We start from the raw sequence: 16,797 nt of genomic DNA, 5'->3' as shown, positions 1-16,797 counted from the left end.
TCTCATCTTTCAATTTGAGTAGTGTGGACCCCTTACCCCTGGTATTCTAAATATTGTTTTTAATGATTCAGTTCGATCGTTAAAAGAAAGGTGCGATATATATATATATATATATATATATATATATATATATATATATATATATATATATATATATATACTTCCTCCGTTCTGTTTTAAATGAAACATTGGATGAAATGACACTATTCATTGATCAATTTTAACTCCAATTTATCGCTATTATATAAAGAAAAACATAGTCAAGTGGGATCTTGTTAGATTCGTCTCGATGCATACTATCAAATTATAACTTTTTTATATTTTTTACGTGTACACAACTAAAGATATTAATGACTAAAGAAGCGCGTTGGGTTGCGTGAAAAAGCAAACGTTTCATTTAAAACGGAACGGAGGAATATATATATATTATATATATATATATATATATATATGATATATATATATATATATATATATATATATATATTACGGAGCACCTAGAAAATAATCGACCTATAATTTGGAAGCATCTTCTCCTCTTTTGAGCTTTTATTAAAACGACCCTTTGTGGTGGAACTTCAATAGTCATCAAACAAAAAATTAGCCATCTTTACATCGCATGAGATAATTTATTGGTTATTAACATGTTTCAGGAACAAGCACAAGGTCACTTGAAAGATTCAGTTACTATTGGACTATGTCAAGTAGCTGTTGGGCCATTTTGACACTATTTACTCAAGTCATGTTTATGGTGAAGCCGATAATCCGATAGACTATGTTGCAGCTTTAGGTCACCTTGATGAGACTTACCTATATATATATATATATTTTGCTTTCGATGAGGTAGGATATGATCTTGAGAAAAGACTTTTCCTTCTTAAAAAACCTAGAATTTTCATTTACCTAAACTGAATTATCCAATCAAAATTCAAAATTTTACTAAAAGTTGATACAAAAATAGTACTTGTTTCGTTAACATAATAAATCATTGAAACTAGAAATTTCTACGAAGTAAGATAAATGAAGTTATTTGGTTGACAAAAGAATAGGAATTTCACTTTTTAGAAAGTTCTACTTTTCACGAAGTGAATTAATTTACCTATATAGTTTCCTTTAGGTAAGTGAACTTTCCATAATCAACAAACCAAAGTTTGCATTTCATAGGAAGTGTAACTACGTGAAAAAATAACGTCAAATGAAATATAATTTCCACCCAACCAAACGACTATTTAAAGCATAATGAAATTATTTGCCGAACTAACCTATTCGAAAATCTATTACCGATTATTGATTGATTTATTATAAGAATCAAAACCTACCATGAATGTAAAAATGATGGGAAATTAACGTATCACCATGTATATGACTTGAATAAAATTAATCTAAATGGAAATCTATATGAACAACAGACAACCTAGTTGCCACCTTTAGAGTTTAGACCATACTCCAAAACATACTTCACATAATCATATTTCTTCTACATAATTGTTTTCTTCCTTGAAAAAGCCTAAGCCTTTTGTTAAGAAAATTTTTGGCCCATTATTTCAAAAGCTTGATACAAGAGTTTTACTAAACTACACTTCACTATCAAATCAATGTTGGTTTTGCTAAATGTCCTTTTAACAAGATCAGTCCTAACAGGAAAAAAAATTACTTCCAAGAAGTGAGGGACTGTTCAAGTGTGATCCCTCCACCATCCTCTAATCAGTCCTAAGGAGGTAAATTTCTTTAGAGTTTGTGGCATCATAAGATTAGACATGCTAATTATGCAGCACAAGTAACTATAATAAGTACTAACTTAGAGTAAGGATTTATTTATGATTAGATGTCACTTAGAAATTTCTAGTAGTAACTTTTATGGAAAATGCCTTATGTTAGAGCCAATAGAATGCTTTTCATATGTTTGTAGTAACAGTTCAACCTGCAGATTAAGATCAGAAAAAGGAGTGTGAAAAAGAAATGTGAAGATGATAGTACCCACTTGGATTTTTTGATAAGATGGAGAAAAGCAGTGATTATGAAGGAACTAGACAAAGCCTCCAGATGAAGCAAGCTTTTTTAAAGGTCATTCTATGCTGTAATCATGTGCAGAAAAGCAAATGAAAATTATAAAATTAAAGAGTGAAACTAACAAGTGAGAATCAAAAAGTAGAAGTTGATTGTACATATCTGATTTCATTTGGCTCCACAAATAGCTTATTTATTTTATTTTAGAGAATACTTACTACTCTCCTTATTCTAATTAAACTAGTTTTTAGTTTCGGACGATACTTCGGATTATTAACATTTTCATGTTAAAAAATATCGTCTAGTTTTTAATTTCAAACGATGTTCCGAATTATTAACATTTTCATATTAAAAAATATCATCTAATGTTGCATAGCGGTGAAGAATGTTTTTTAATATATTACTTGTGCAGCTCTAATGTTGTGAAAACTCTGCAGAATTATTATACAAGTGGGATGATTACACATTTGTGAAGCATTAAATCATACTAATTTAGTCCTCCACCAATCATTTTAAAACTTATGTGTTCACTAAGCACGTGTAGTACACTACTATATTGAAAACTAACTTACACTTCATATTCATAAGTCTTGGGAGTGTCTAATCTCATAGCTCAAATAGTTACTTATGTCATAATACAAGTATGATTAGACTATAAATCTTGGATAATTTGGGTTGACTGATACTTAATTTCCTCCAATCATATACAACTTACCTCTTTATAATATTCTCAGTTTTCTTCTTTCTTCCTCTTGAAGCATGAAAACCATATAGTAAATTTTATATATAGGTACTTACTAATATTATTGGAAGATAAACACATTGCTGTCATTCTGCAACATCTTTGTTTTGTCAGCTGAAAATGGGCATCACAGGAGAGCTAGTGAGGAGTGTCTTCTCCAAGAGCAGATCTTTTAAGACTCATGAAACCAATGTAGTAAGTCATCTTTTCCCTAAAATTCTCCTACAATCAATGCCACTTACTTTTGTCTATTAATCTCCCTACTCAATAAGGAATCTGAACACATTCAGGTGTAATTATAACTTGTAAATTGAGTCAAATCCTTTTTTTTTCATCATGATATTTGCTATATAGACAAATACACACACATACCTACTCAGAAGGTACTCTTATTAAGAATCTAAGTGGGAGCTCAATGGTAGAGCCTCCCATCTCAGGGTTTGATTCTCATCTCCCCTTAGTTGAGGTAACATGGTGGCCTGGTTTCATTTTGACCTTCTTGGGTAAAACTGTTAATTATAAACTTATGTTACTCAGGCTCGGGTACTGTTGATGAACTCAAGATTCGTGTCCAAGAGTCCAAATCGGCTGTTCGATAATAATTTCCATAATTTTGGCAGAAAATGAACGGTCGAAGTAAAGTATCCACACCCATATCGAATTTTCAAGGATTTGACACTGTAATTGAGATAAAACTGAAGAGTCCGAATAACATAGCGTATCAATATAAATGGATGGGTTGGTTCCCTTATTTTCCTTACCTTGTAGGGCTTGTGTGTGCCATATGTAGCCAGCTGATTTCCTAATTATATTATGCCTTTCTTACTCTTGTTAGATTAGCAACCATCAAACAACAACCCCAGGATTTCGAGGGTGATCAGAATCCTGTTAGTTTGATGCCATATTGATGATTATTGCTAAAGTTTAAGTTTTTTGTCATCATTTTGATAGATAAGAAACAATGCTGTGGAAAAGAAAAGATGGAAAACATCAGTAAAGTCATACCTGTGTGGGGATGAATTATTTGACTCGGTTCTAGCAGAGGAAGATTCAGCTTCTGTCAAGAGTTCAGAAGCTACTGTTACACAGACATTTCCTGAAGATGGTCAATCAACTGACTACACCCAAAGCCATGACACCACCAAATATGACCATAGTGACCAAGATCACAACAGTCTCAGCTCCAAATCACTTGATGAAGATGCTGCTGCAGCCATCATACAGTCGGCATATCGAGGCTTTAAGGTCATTTCTATAAGCTTCAAATTTAGACCTTGCTCTCTTCACCTGAACTAAACTGATTATTGCTGATCCCCTAGTATTTTTGTCATGTGCAGTTACTGATTCCTAATGATTAAAACTGATTTTTACTTTTCAAACTGATTTTTGCTAATTAAAACTAATTTCTACTGAAACAAGTTAAAGAAACAAGGTCATACCATTGAGACGTTTTACAAATATGTTACTAGTACTTAGCTTATTTGATGTTTGATTGTATGTATGTTCTTTGTATTTCCAGGTTAGGTGTCTACGGAGAGACACTACAGGTATTCAGAATGACTTTGGGGAGGGAATGAACAGTCCAAGCTGGGAATCTTTGGCCACATCCATTGAAGTTCAAACCGGAAATTCGACTGAGGTTGTTTCGGTTCAGGAACAAGATTCTTCTGTTTCTATCAAACTTCAGCATAAATCCAAGCCTGCAGCTTTTAAACCAAAGGTTACACAATCTAGTCTCATTTGCATATCTCTGCATATGCTGAATATATTTACTGTCATGCCGAACTCAAAAGATGACTTAAGTTTTACACTAGTACTCGAATGCTCAAGTTTCAAAACTATGTAGATGGGTTAGTCGGACTTTCATTCACCTCAAGTACCCATATTGGATTCTCAACACTTCATTTTTGGCCAAAATCATATAAAGTTTTCATAAATGCTTGACGCTGAGTACTCCAGTCCAAATCGAGTAACATAGATTCTCCCTTCATCTTTTCAGGAAATCTCTTCCTTCATATTCCTTCATACAAGTGCATACTCTAATTTTTTTTCTACAATTGTAACTCGCGAATTACAGGAAGATTGGGATGATAGCACACTAAATAGCTCCATATCAAAAATGAGAATTCAGAACAGATTAGAAGCAATGACACGGCGAGAGAGAGCAATGGCGTATGCCTTCTCCCAACAGGTACACCATTTTTGAAGAGCTTTTTCAACATGCATATGACTGTATATCAAAATATTTCACAGTATTTCATAAGAGCTAAATCTAGAATAATTTGAGGATTGGTACATTCATTCAGTTAAGAATATGCTCAAAGAAGAAGCAAGCAAAATCTGATGGTACAGAACCAAACATGGGCTGGAGCTGGCTTGAGCGATGGATGGCCACTCGCCACGTAGAAGTTTCTCCTGTAGAAGACCGCGCCAGCAAGCAGCTGATCAGCAATGAAGCTGCAAGCACTGCAAAAATACGACCTTTTTCGAAAAAGAAGTTTCTAGACCTGTCATTTGAAGAAAAAGAGAGTTGTGGTTCTAACGAGGTACCGGTCCAAGTTGACAGTTCAGCAACTCCAGAGAGAGATGATAAAGATGGCTGTGACTCACCTAGAAACAGACTCAAAGCTCCAAGAAGTATTTCCAGAAGAAAAACTGTGCCAACATACTACTGTCAGAAAGAGCATTTCAAGGTACTACTTTTGTTAAAACAATTTTGATATAAGCAACCCTGACTCCCTGAGGGCTCAATAAGCAATATATTTCTTCGAAATTGTTTAGAGATTAATGATAAAATCACATGTCAGAAACTGTTATTAATGTTCAGATATTGCTCAACATTTCCACTTTTATCTTTTTATAGTTGCTCTTAGAGCCGCATATATTATTTTCCTCTATTAAATCTTGAACTAATCACTCATTTAAGGGAATGGATACAATATTTCTATATGGTAAGTTACTAGCCCCATAACGCACAGCCATGGGAGATTTTGGGGGGAAGAGGGGATCTAGACCCACAAAGACATTTTTACATATTAGTGATCCCAATTTATAACACAACGGTTTAATCTTACAGCTGAGAGCATATCTCGATTACTTTAATTACCCACGAAAAAGAAAATGTAAGTAGATTGAAAGAAAGAATCTGAAAACATGTTAGAAAAAAACATACAGATGTAATGAAAAGAGGATGTAGGATCTCAATAGCAGCCAAAACCACAAGTGCAGGTGGTTCCGGGTTTGGACTATTTACCGAGCAATAATCAGAACTGTTCATTTATGATATTATGAAACAGGCGAGCAAAAAAGATAGAAGACAGAAGGCCAATCAATCAGGAAGCAACAGTCTATGCAAAGATGATGCATCATGGTTGCCATCTGATCATTCTGTATGTGGTCAGAACTCCAAATCTGATCCTTGAAAAAAATGTGCCAAAAGCATCTGTTGGTGCATGTTTTATATCAGAATGCATGTGTTTCAAAATGCTGTGAGTCTGTAACTATAGATTAAGTCCTTATGTAAATAGTACATTGGGAGTATGGTACTCTTCTTGCTACATGAATAAGAAAAATCATCCGGGTTCGTTTTCGTGATGCTTGAACTGATAAATTGTCATGCAGAGGTAATACCAGCACATCGCAGTTATTAACATAATCTCATTGCAAAGTGCCAATAATGTGTATAATTAATAAACAAAAACACAGAATTACAGCCTCTGAAGTTGTAGAAAAGCATTTGAAGCTGATGACAGATGATAGATAACCAGCCTCTATAAGACATTGTTAAGACTTAAGAGGCAAATACGGTCGGCTTTGAAACTTTTATAGAGCTGTCCATAAGACCAAAAAATAACAGTGCACATATATACATTTGTGTGATTGATAAATCAGAAACGTACTCTGGCATGCTCAAGCAGTTGCTACAGATAAAATTCAGACTCAGTTTTGGCAGTCCCAAGTTTGTTCTTTTATTCACAGATATGATTACAAACAGTTAACCCAACATTCTAAAAGTACCAATAATATAATATGGCAAGAAATTAGCCCAGAAACATCAATAAAAACAAAATTTCTTTCTTCACAACAATTATAATATGAAAAGAAAATAATCATTATTCCATTCGAAGAATGTCATGTGCCAGGGAAATTCCAACTGGATAAGACCTGTGTATTCTTGTTTTTGCTTTTGCAAAAGAAGCATTTTTTACAGCAGCTCCATCAAGATCATCTACCTTGGAGCTTGTAATTGGTTTCTCCACAATGCTTGACATAGTTGAATCTGTTAAGAATTGCAAGCCCTGCCGCAAAAGGTGGATGATATAAGGAAAACGATTTCATAATTGGAGTGAATACTGGAAACTCTGATACTCAACAAACCTTCCTAGAGTTGTCCTCGCATGTAATCTTTGGTGGGTCAATCTTTGATCCAACGTCCTATCAATCACAAATAGAAGTAAAAACAAAAAATAAAATAAATCAAACATTGGCAATATAACAGAAGTATTTCTAGCCCAGTACTTAACTAAATTAGGCAAAGATGAGTTCAATATCCTCTCCCATAGGGCCAAATTTCCCCTGTGTAAGTGAAAGGGTGCACATTTCGTGTTCAGTATGGACAACACTGATCCATGAATTACAAGAGTTTGATATTTTCTTTCATATCCACTTGGAGTCCCTCCTTGATAAATAGGAAGGAAAAAAAGTCCATCTACTTGAAGATTTAATTTTTACATCTTTCATATCAACCATAAAAAGAAAGAAAAAAAGAGGAACCTTCTAACCTGGAAAAGTTTAGCATTTAGTCCCTCCTTCATTTCTCCAGCTACTTGGCATAAATAGTATACACCTGAATTGGTCAAGTCCTGTGTCACAGTAAAAAGTACATGACAGGCCATAAATTATTTCAGGATCATTATGGTAATAGTTAATAAAAGTAAGTTGATATAATGCGCAAACTCTAGCAAGAAACAAAAAGATAACCATGTACCTGTCTACTTTCAAGAAGTTCGAGCTTTCCTTCCTGTCAACAAAATGAGCACAAATTTACCACGCCAGAGATAACAAAGTTTTGGGGAATACCCATGCACACAAAGACGTCTGGGCAAAAATCAAAAGGAAAAATGGACATGTGAAAGTGAAACCTATATTACTGAAATTTTAAATGAAGTCAAGCAGATTATTCCATCACAAATTCACAAAGGCTCATTTTAACAAAGTTCATGCTCATTATTGGTTAGGAGTATTGTTTCATGATATCTATCAATTATGACAGTAGACAACTATTTCCAATCCCTTTTGAGTTATATGATGTGCAACCCTCCAGTTGTCCTACTATCTTTGTAACGTGTAACTATAGAAGATCGTGAGACTGATAGTGCTTGGCTTACAACTGATGATACAACTACAGAGATCAGCATTTATCAGTACAACACCTGCAAAATGCTAGTGACACATGCATCGATTAATGACATGTATTTCAGAAACTCACAATAGACAACTGGAAATTACTTCTTTAAGTTTCCATATTTATATTTTAGTATTCAAATAAATTGAATACTTGAAATAAAATAAAAAAGAGCCCTAACTTAAAGAAGACAAATTTCCATGAGCAGGGCTATTAACTTCCAAAAATTTCCTTACCAGTCCATTTACCATCTCACAGATTGACTCAATGTCAAAACCAATTTGGGTTATGTTTGACTTGACACCTGTAACCTGCATGTGCGCAAAAAGTAAACAGAAAGTAAGAGCAAAAAAAAATAATTTGCCATAGTAGTTCCGCAGTTCATATGAAGTGCAAACAAAATACAAAAACAAATAAAACCACAAAATTCAGTAATCCTATCTAATTTTGGTTGATGCCTCATCAACGTCATCTATGTAACTGGCCCATATACTCCAGCAAACCACAACACCATTAGGGAACAGAACATTATCAACTATACAATGAATATAGTACTTTTTGTATTTTGTTAGAACTCCAAACTCCAAAGCACCAGCCTTAACTGTGACTCTGTGAGCAACACCTCAGAAGTACAAATTAGGAAACTCAAAAATAAACTCAAAAGCTGGAAGGACGCACACTTCTTTTAGAAATAAATCCTACAAAACCTCCTAGCAATGTACTTCCTCTGCTTTTCTTAGTTGCTATGCTTCAATAGTAATTACTATTCAGCAACTTAAGTTGTCCGGTTTGTCCTTCCTTATTCATAAGGAAAAATATAGTCAAATGGGATCTTGTTAGATTCGCCTAAATGTGTAGTTTCCAAACATCACATTTTTATATTTTTATTATGCATAATTAAAGATATTAAGGCTCAAAGTAGTGAATTGGACTGTGTAAAAACAAGAAGTGTAGCAATTAAAAAAACAGACGAAGTAGTTGGGTAAGCAAGTCAAACCTCAAGGAGAAAACTAAAAATTTACGCCTGATTTTATAATATTAAACTAACAAAATAACGAAGTTGAGTTGGAATAGTAGAACTACTTGCAATCAAATGATGGAGATAATAATTAGATAAATAAAAGCCTAGGATCACGGAGCACTATGGATGAATTGACCATGATTTGAAATCTTATTACATTGACCCCTAGTAGAGGTCAACTCTATCCAACTGTGTATGAATTTGGAGCTTGATTGTGTTAGCTCTTAGAATTAAAGCCGTTCCAAAAGTTCATTTTTGTGTGCTAAATTTCTGGTGTAACATTGATCTTGATTTTGTCTAAATATTGTTAGTAATTTGACTGTAATGCGTGCATGTTATAATGAAAGTCTTTTCATTACGTATCTTCAAAGGATAATAGATACTTATGTTCCCTTCTGCTTTGACCCCTCGTAGATATGGTTTCTTGTAACTATTGCTCCCCTGATTAGAATTTTACACTTACATTCCCATATCTTATCCTACCCCCTAACCTAGCCTCATTACAAACTCATCTAGACATTTTTTTATCTTCATGCAAGCATTGTAGTTGGATGGAATCGTCTCATGTAAGGTTGAAGAGCATATTTTGCATTTCGAGTGGCATTGACACCCTTCTAAACACAAAAATGTGGTGTGACTTGAGAAGGGTCATTTCTGAGTGGTTTAGCTGAAAGAGAATAATTACACTTGTTACTCGCCAACAAAAAAGGAAAAGAGTGACACCTATGTCGGCTATTCTAATCATCGATTTTTTGCGTATACATGGTTGGCTTTGCTTTATTTCTACCTAAGATGATATGTGATTATAAAGTGTGTTTGTGTGGATGTCATCTCGAGTTTTACATGTATTTGAACTGATGTACTGTGAAGTATATATAGTACTTGAGTGCTCATCATTAATGTTTTTGCTTGGGGCAACCAAAACTCTTGGCTTAGGGGAGTTTGATATATTCATTTTATATATGATTTTACCCCCGTCCCTTGGCATTTTCTAATGGTATTTGAGGTCCTTAGAGCTACTATACTAACAATTTTTTCCTAGATGTGGTTTGTGTTTGTCTTGCGTTGATGTGTAGGTTTTCGTGATTTTCCTCCATTTTCTACTTTCACAAATTAACCACGGAAGGTATTGTTGACTTGGCGTGCTCGAAGTTTGGAAGCATTCTGAAGCAAGGAAGTGAAAAAGATGGTTGCCCCTACCACCCGGGTGGCGGTGTTCCAAAAATTGTGACTTTAGATTAGTTTGTCGGCGTGCTTGCCTGAATCATCACTTCACTATCAACAGCCAGATCGCCGGAGCATCGCACAAAGCTTGTTTTTGGGAATTCTCTGCGCCTTTTCATTTAATTATATTGTAGCCTATGAATCATTTTCAAGAAAGGCTCAAAAAAGATCATATCATTATCTGTAAGGATTTATGAGCAGTTTTTTATTTTGTCTCTATGACCCTAGTTATAAGTATTTTGAATTATCTTGGTCAATTACATTTAATATTTCAATAGAAGTTCTTTCTTCGAAGATTTGTTCTTCACCTTGTTATTATCGTATTCTTTCTTTTCCCTATTTCTTGATTCACACCGAATTCTTATTGAGAATTGATTTTGGTTTCTTCAACCATGAGTGAACAACTTACTACTAAGATGTTGGTAAATCTATGTATGTGATGAGGGATTGATTGAATGAGATAATTGTCTACTGTTTTTAATTTCCTATTGTTGAGTTGTTCATGCTAATTGGTGAGTTCGACCTGTTAATATTATTGCAAACTAGTTTTTATATGCACGCGATGCGTGCGAAAATACATAGAAAATTATTAGTTTTAGGGGACGTAGAAAATTAAATTAATTGTTAATTATATCTAATAAATTAGGAATATTTGAATTGTTGATGGTTTTCTTTTTGTAATGTCTTTTTTTATTTTTTAAATTAATTAGGTAGTTTCCTTTTTTATTTTTTAATTAAAGTAAGTATTTAGAATAGAGATATAATAAGGGTAAAATGGGATTTCTAATATTTTGGTGTCCTACCCCTCTTCCCATATAGAATAGAGATATTGAATTTATATCAAGAGGTGAGATTCCATATAGGCCTTCAAGAATGGAAAAATAATCCATAACCATGCAAAAGTGGCTTGGTGAGTTTTATAGGAGGTGATGTTTGAAAGATATCGCATGTGCCCTAGATAGATTGACCCAATAGGTTATTAGTTTGTCCCATAAATCTTGAATGGCATACATAGTGATCCATAATCCTAGGCTTTTATTTATGTTATCTCCATTATTTAATGCAAGTAGTTTAGTTATTCCAACTCAACTCTGCTAATCTGTCACTTTACTATTATAATCTCAGGCATAAATTTTAGTAGTTTCCTCCCTTTCGTACTACCCCTGCTTGCTCGACGACATTATGAGATGGTCCAGCATTGTTAAGCAAGCTTGTTGTTCACAGATTACTCTCAGATTTTCCTAACAGTCGGACTTTAAGGGTTTGCAACTCTTTTAACTTACTGGTAACCAAGCAGTTGATTAAACTACATCCCATTAACATGATTTGATTGGACGTACATACATCACCGAGTATTTGCCCAGAGATTTCTTTCTGCTCTTCCAGCTTCCAGTCCAAGGTCTCCAGCCTTCTTGACAAATGCTTTTTAGTTGTCTGCATCATTAACAGCAAGTAGGAGTTTAAAATGGTATTGAACTATGGGAAGAAGTGAGAAGCAACTAACTCCTAACAAAGATCAACTAGAGATGAGACTAACTTCCAGTGCATCAGTCAAGTTGTCCAGCTGTTTGGAAACACTGGCAACAGCGTTTGCCATATTTTGCTTTGTCACAAACATGACATCTGAAAATGACAATCCCTGCAATGAAGGTACAACACGCAAGCATTATGAGATATATGAACTATGACAAATGACATAGCAGTGCCTCATAAGAGATAAAGCTTATAAAAGAACTAAAACAACTGGAAAAAACGTCATAAAAACAAGCATTAATTTGACGCATGGAGAAGTCAATCGATAAATAAATCATAGAACACGACAAGTAGAACAACATATAACAGGAAAACTCCTGGTATGTAAGATCTTGAGCGAAAATCAGACCTTCCACCACATATAACAGTATCCCATCGCTCCAAGAGCAGCAGCTGGCACCAAGTAGGATCCATAGCCTCCTACATACAGCATGACAAAATGCAGAATATTTATATTCATTATAGAACAAAAAGAGGCAAAAATCCTATTCTAGGAAGTAAAAGAAACCCTCATATTTGTAGATATTGGTCATGCAGGCGAGTTATATACAATTAGTACTAACAATAACACAAAAGTCAAATACTACATATAAATATATAATTATGTGTAAATAGCAACAAGACAGTAGCAAGCAAGCATCAACAGTAGGATACTTTCTTAGCAAAATTTGAAGACTCCCTTTCCCTATCCCGTGAAATGGAAGAAAGATAAGATTAATGCAATTCAATATCTGCAGAATGGAAGTCGACGTCTAATTTTTCCAATTAAGATATCAGCTCTGGAGACAAGCCTCACGGCGCAGATAAACCAACATAGTGATTGTCCCTACAAAAATCATGATAACCCAAAAACTCAAAAACAAAGCTACAGATCCAACTAGGAGTCATTGTAATTTGTAAGTTTGTAACCAAGGAATCAAGAAAATAAGGTAATCTTCAAAATCACGTCCACTGGCTGACTGACAATAATTAATCTAATTTTCTCAGCACCAAATGTAAGATCAGTGACTCTAATAGGTAGACAAAATGAAATCTCACAGGGAAAATGGTCCAAATGGATGGCTCCCTCATTTGGCATCAATAAATTTTCCGTCTTTTCATTTACACCATACAAACTGGAAGGGCCTCGGAAAAGAACTGAACCGCCTACTGAAGAAGTTTAAACAAGCGAACCAAATTTCTGACATAGCTAAAGATATAAGCAAAGGGAAATAATGAGAACAACTAACTTCTTACCACTGGAAGCAGAGTTCCCGTTCATTATAGAAATGGGATTTGATAAGGATAGCTCCCTAATCTCTTGCGCCAGTTGCCGAATCTGAAAGTACAAAGAAGCAAAAGTAAATAGCTATAACATTTTATCCACAGCTTATTGAGTCAAAACAACTTGTCTGGTGATCTTTAAAAGTTGAAATAACCTTGTTTTTGAATGGTAACCGATAAATTTTAAAAGGCAGCACGAACCCATAACCATCGATATTATTCAATAAAGTTCGGTGATCACAGAGTAAAAGGGGAAAAGCATAATGTTACATTAAACAGTAACATCAAATCTTATTTTTCACTAGTTCTTCCTTCTAGCTCTTCTTAGGCAGACAACATTACCTGTGCTGCAAGAAGAAAGGGATCAATTTTGGTTGAAGAGATATCTGCTTCATTGATGCCTTTCACGAATTCCTGAAGTTGCAGAAGGACATCAGATAATTGTCCACTCTTCAGAATTACTGAACCTGTCAAACCTATTGTGCAAGACATATATATAAGACAGGTAATAAAAAAGAGAAATTAAACAGAAATAGTTTGACTGTTATACTCTCCTTAATGGAGGCATACTAATGTAAAGAAGACAAATCTCCACATGTACGCAAGTGTACAATCAACAGGATCATTGACTCATAACATAATGATTTGCAGGCTCCAATTACATTACAAAGTATAATACAAAAATTCCATAGACACAACAGCCACACTAATACAGTCTTCCCCATGTCCTTAAATAGGCCGGAACATGCCAAACAGGCAAACATCCTTGTCCTGTAGTGGCTAGAGTTTTTGTCCCAGACAGGGTTTACAATTTGTTTCCTCATTGCATTAAACAGGAGAAAGGACAACTGGTGTTAAGCTGATCCTCACTCATAATGATAAGCAACCATCAACATGATGACTAGATCAAGTGATCAACGGTCAACAAAATTTGACCTCATTGACAAGTGCATGAATCTAGCTTATATCTTATTCACACTAAAGAAGGAGTGCAGAATTAAAAGACTTGCAAAAGAAAGTGATAGTAATAGGGAAAAGCAATCACAAGAAAGTGAAGTCTGAGCATTTAGGAATTATCCTTAGTTATTATTCTCAAATTTCTAGCTCATCTTAACATAACAGTCGTAGAATCGTAGTTTTAAACATCTTACTTTATGTACCAAAAAGTAGTTTCAATGACCTTGTGTGATACCTAAGTTTTGTGAGGGTCCTAAAGGTTGATGCCTTGATTTCGTTTATATTACTACAAAATCCCCAAATCTACTACTGTGACATATAGCAACTTATGAAAGTGGATATAGACTACGTGTAACAAAAAAAGAAAGTTACTTTTCATTTGGAATATGGGAGTAAGCAAATCTTTCACTCCCACTTTTATGCAATTTTAGTTGGAAATACATGGATGCTTTTTTACACTTTTATGCAAGTGTAATAGGAGGAGATAGGGCACACAAGATGACAGGAGTTCAAAACAAATTTTGATTTTTATATTTCTATCTACACTTTTAAATAATAGGAAAGATCTTCCAAGGTGAGGAGAAAATCAATACACTATCGTATAAACAAACCTACCATCACCAAAAGTACAACACCACATAAGGCCATAACCTTATCAGCTAAGCAAGACCTATTCAGTTTAACATGCCCATCATCAATAAGTAAACTAAGACTTACCCAACAGCTCATGTCTAGTTGTTTTTCCACACATTTTGACTCCCACCCACTTATTCCTAGTTTCCCACTAAACCAAATCCTTCAACCACATGTTCCTTCCCGCTTAACAAAAGAGCCCCTCTCACATCATATCTACATAAGAGAAAATTATTGCAGACATCTAGTTCCAAAAGGTTTAAGTAGTAAATTTTTGTCTTCATTCCTCCAATTACCCCAATATTATACAAAGTTACAAACCTTTTTATGTTACCTCACGTATTTGTGTTGGACCCCTCAAGAAACAAAGAAGTATTACCTTTGTTTCACAATACATGCAACGTTTGCTTTTTCACGTATCTCAACACACTTCTTTAGACATTAATATCTCTAGTTGCGTATAAGTGAAAATTATAAAAAGTTGATATTCGTATCCTAGCATTGAGATGAATTTAATAAGATCCCACTTAACTATGATTTTTCTTACATAATGGTGAGAGAAAGATTGTCAAAGTTGGTTGATGAGTAGTGCCCAAATGAGAAATGTTGCATGTATCGTGAAACGGATGTAGTATCTGTGCTGGATGCCCAACCATCAACATTACGTAATTATGACACTTGACAACACATATTGTATGAAGCCATGAACGAATTGACCAAATTTGACACCCAAATACATATCTGTGTCAGACAATACCCTAAGGCCTAAGCATATTAGTAGTTTGTATAATCTCCCAACAATAAATTGCCCCCAACCCAAATAGAGTAAACTATTAACCAATTAAGCAAACTAAGGTCCTGCTCCCCTCGAAATTTTTCCTGCTAACCTTAAACTTATTTTACTAAAACTTATTTTGATAAGTGTGAGAAGCACAGAGCCTAAGTTTCCCGAGTAGCCAATTAATTTCGAGTAACTTATAGCCCATCAAGTAACCAACTTTAAATTGAAACTGAACCCAATCATGCTTTGTCCTTCCAGAGTAGTACAGTAATTCACTAGGCATTACAATAATAAAGCAACAACATCACCAAATCAAGAATCCCTTGGTACTATCCATGCTTCTTTCTCTATAATTCTACAATTCTAAGACACCCCCTCCCCGCCCGCCCCGTCAGCAGTTATTCTGAACTACCCTAATCAGCAACCATTAACATAGAAGTTGAACTAAATCACTGATCACTTTAATCATACAATTCATAACCTTCAGGACTAAGGGCACCTACAAATAACTTTTTAATTAACACTGACATCATAATCTTTATTCTATTGCACCCAAAAATTATTCAAATTACTTTATACTTCAGATAAATTGAGAAGTTCTAATTTTGTTTTCTTTTGGACAAAATCTATCATTTGTATGATTGTATCCAAAACCCAGTAAGCCAAACAATTGATTAAGACTAATAACCAACAAAGAATATCATGTGAGGCAATCAGATTATCAAACATAAATTAGTTTGGTAGAATCAATCAATCAGAAAAAGGGGTAATTAATTAAATGATAGGAGAGAGAAAGAAGAAACCTGCTCCAAGAAGGATTAGAACTTTGGAGGAGGCAACCCCAGTTTGCATCGCCATTTTTAGTTACAGTTCAGCTTCTAAGCATAATCTTTAATGGCGAAAAGAGGGTTACCGGAGTTTAGATCGCAGATAAAAGTAGTAAAGAAGTAAAGAACGACCAAGTTTATTACAGTTTTTTTTCAGAAACTATTTATCTTGTTGGACCTTTCTATTTCATTTCATAAAGTTTAGAGAGGAAAAGAAGCTCGAGAACATCTTGAAGCTCGAGAACATCTTGACCACTTTTTCAATGTGTTTTTGTTGTAATTGAGCGACTAAGCGCGGTGATTTGGACGAGATTTGATTTCAATTAATGGATGCCATATTTTTCGACAAGTAGATCATAGTGTATATGTTAATATATTGAACATTATATGTTAGCGGGTTAAAAT

At 34.4% G+C, this 16,797-nt stretch overlaps 2 protein-coding genes across 2 annotated transcripts; one reads left to right on the top strand and one right to left on the bottom strand.

The window, feature by feature from the left end:
- The first annotated feature begins 2,604 nt into the window (after positions 1 to 2,604).
- Positions 2,605 to 6,351, top strand: LOC104902747 (protein IQ-DOMAIN 33). The gene is made up of 6 exons (XM_010690647.4): positions 2,605 to 2,944; positions 3,701 to 3,994; positions 4,269 to 4,469; positions 4,827 to 4,940; positions 5,056 to 5,442; positions 6,046 to 6,351. The coding sequence occupies exons 1-6, from the start codon at positions 2,870 to 2,872 to the stop codon at positions 6,169 to 6,171; spliced, it is 1,197 nt and encodes a 398-aa protein (XP_010688949.2). The 5' UTR covers positions 2,605 to 2,869; the 3' UTR covers positions 6,172 to 6,351.
- Positions 6,352 to 6,847: 496 nt separating this feature from the next.
- On the bottom strand, positions 6,848 to 16,586 carry LOC104902746 (hypothetical protein). Its single transcript, XM_048636037.2, has 11 exons — positions 16,369 to 16,586; positions 13,537 to 13,670; positions 13,168 to 13,249; positions 12,281 to 12,351; positions 11,936 to 12,037; positions 11,743 to 11,832; positions 8,390 to 8,464; positions 7,737 to 7,769; positions 7,531 to 7,611; positions 7,127 to 7,183; positions 6,848 to 7,047 (listed from the first exon to the last, which is right to left on the bottom strand). Exons 1-11 carry the CDS (start codon positions 16,421 to 16,423, stop codon positions 6,862 to 6,864), a joined length of 966 nt encoding a protein of 321 aa, XP_048491994.1. The 5' UTR covers positions 16,424 to 16,586; the 3' UTR covers positions 6,848 to 6,861.
- Between the last annotated feature and the right edge of the window lie 211 nt (positions 16,587 to 16,797).

The sequence above is a fragment of the Beta vulgaris genome, chromosome 9, assembly GCF_026745355.1.
Source record: "Beta vulgaris subsp. vulgaris cultivar EL10 chromosome 9, EL10.2, whole genome shotgun sequence".
NCBI lineage: Eukaryota > Viridiplantae > Streptophyta > Magnoliopsida > Caryophyllales > Amaranthaceae > Beta > Beta vulgaris.
The sequence above is the reverse complement of the archived record's forward strand: the minus strand, read 5'-3'. Positions and strand labels throughout refer to the sequence as shown.

Excerpts from the sequence above, each read along its gene's own strand:
- LOC104902747 (XM_010690647.4), top strand. The coding sequence starts at position 2,870 with ATGGGCATCACAGGAGAGCTAGTGAGGAGTGTCTTCTCCAAGAGCAGA. Across the intron at positions 2,945-3,700 it reads AGACTCATGAAACCAATGTA|ATAAGAAACAATGCTGTGGA; the intron begins GTAAGTCATCTT and ends TCATTTTGATAG. Across the intron at positions 4,941-5,055 it reads CGTATGCCTTCTCCCAACAG|TTAAGAATATGCTCAAAGAA; the intron begins GTACACCATTTT and ends ACATTCATTCAG.
- LOC104902746 (XM_048636037.2), bottom strand. The coding sequence starts at position 16,423 with ATGGCGATGCAAACTGGGGTTGCCTCCTCCAAAGTTCTAATCCTTCTT. Across the intron at positions 8,465-11,742 it reads CTGGGCAAATACTCGGTGAT|GTTACAGGTGTCAAGTCAAA; the intron begins GTATGTACGTCC and ends GCGCACATGCAG. Across the intron at positions 7,770-8,389 it reads GTGAGATGGTAAATGGACTG|GAAGGAAAGCTCGAACTTCT; the intron begins GTAAGGAAATTT and ends TTTTGTTGACAG.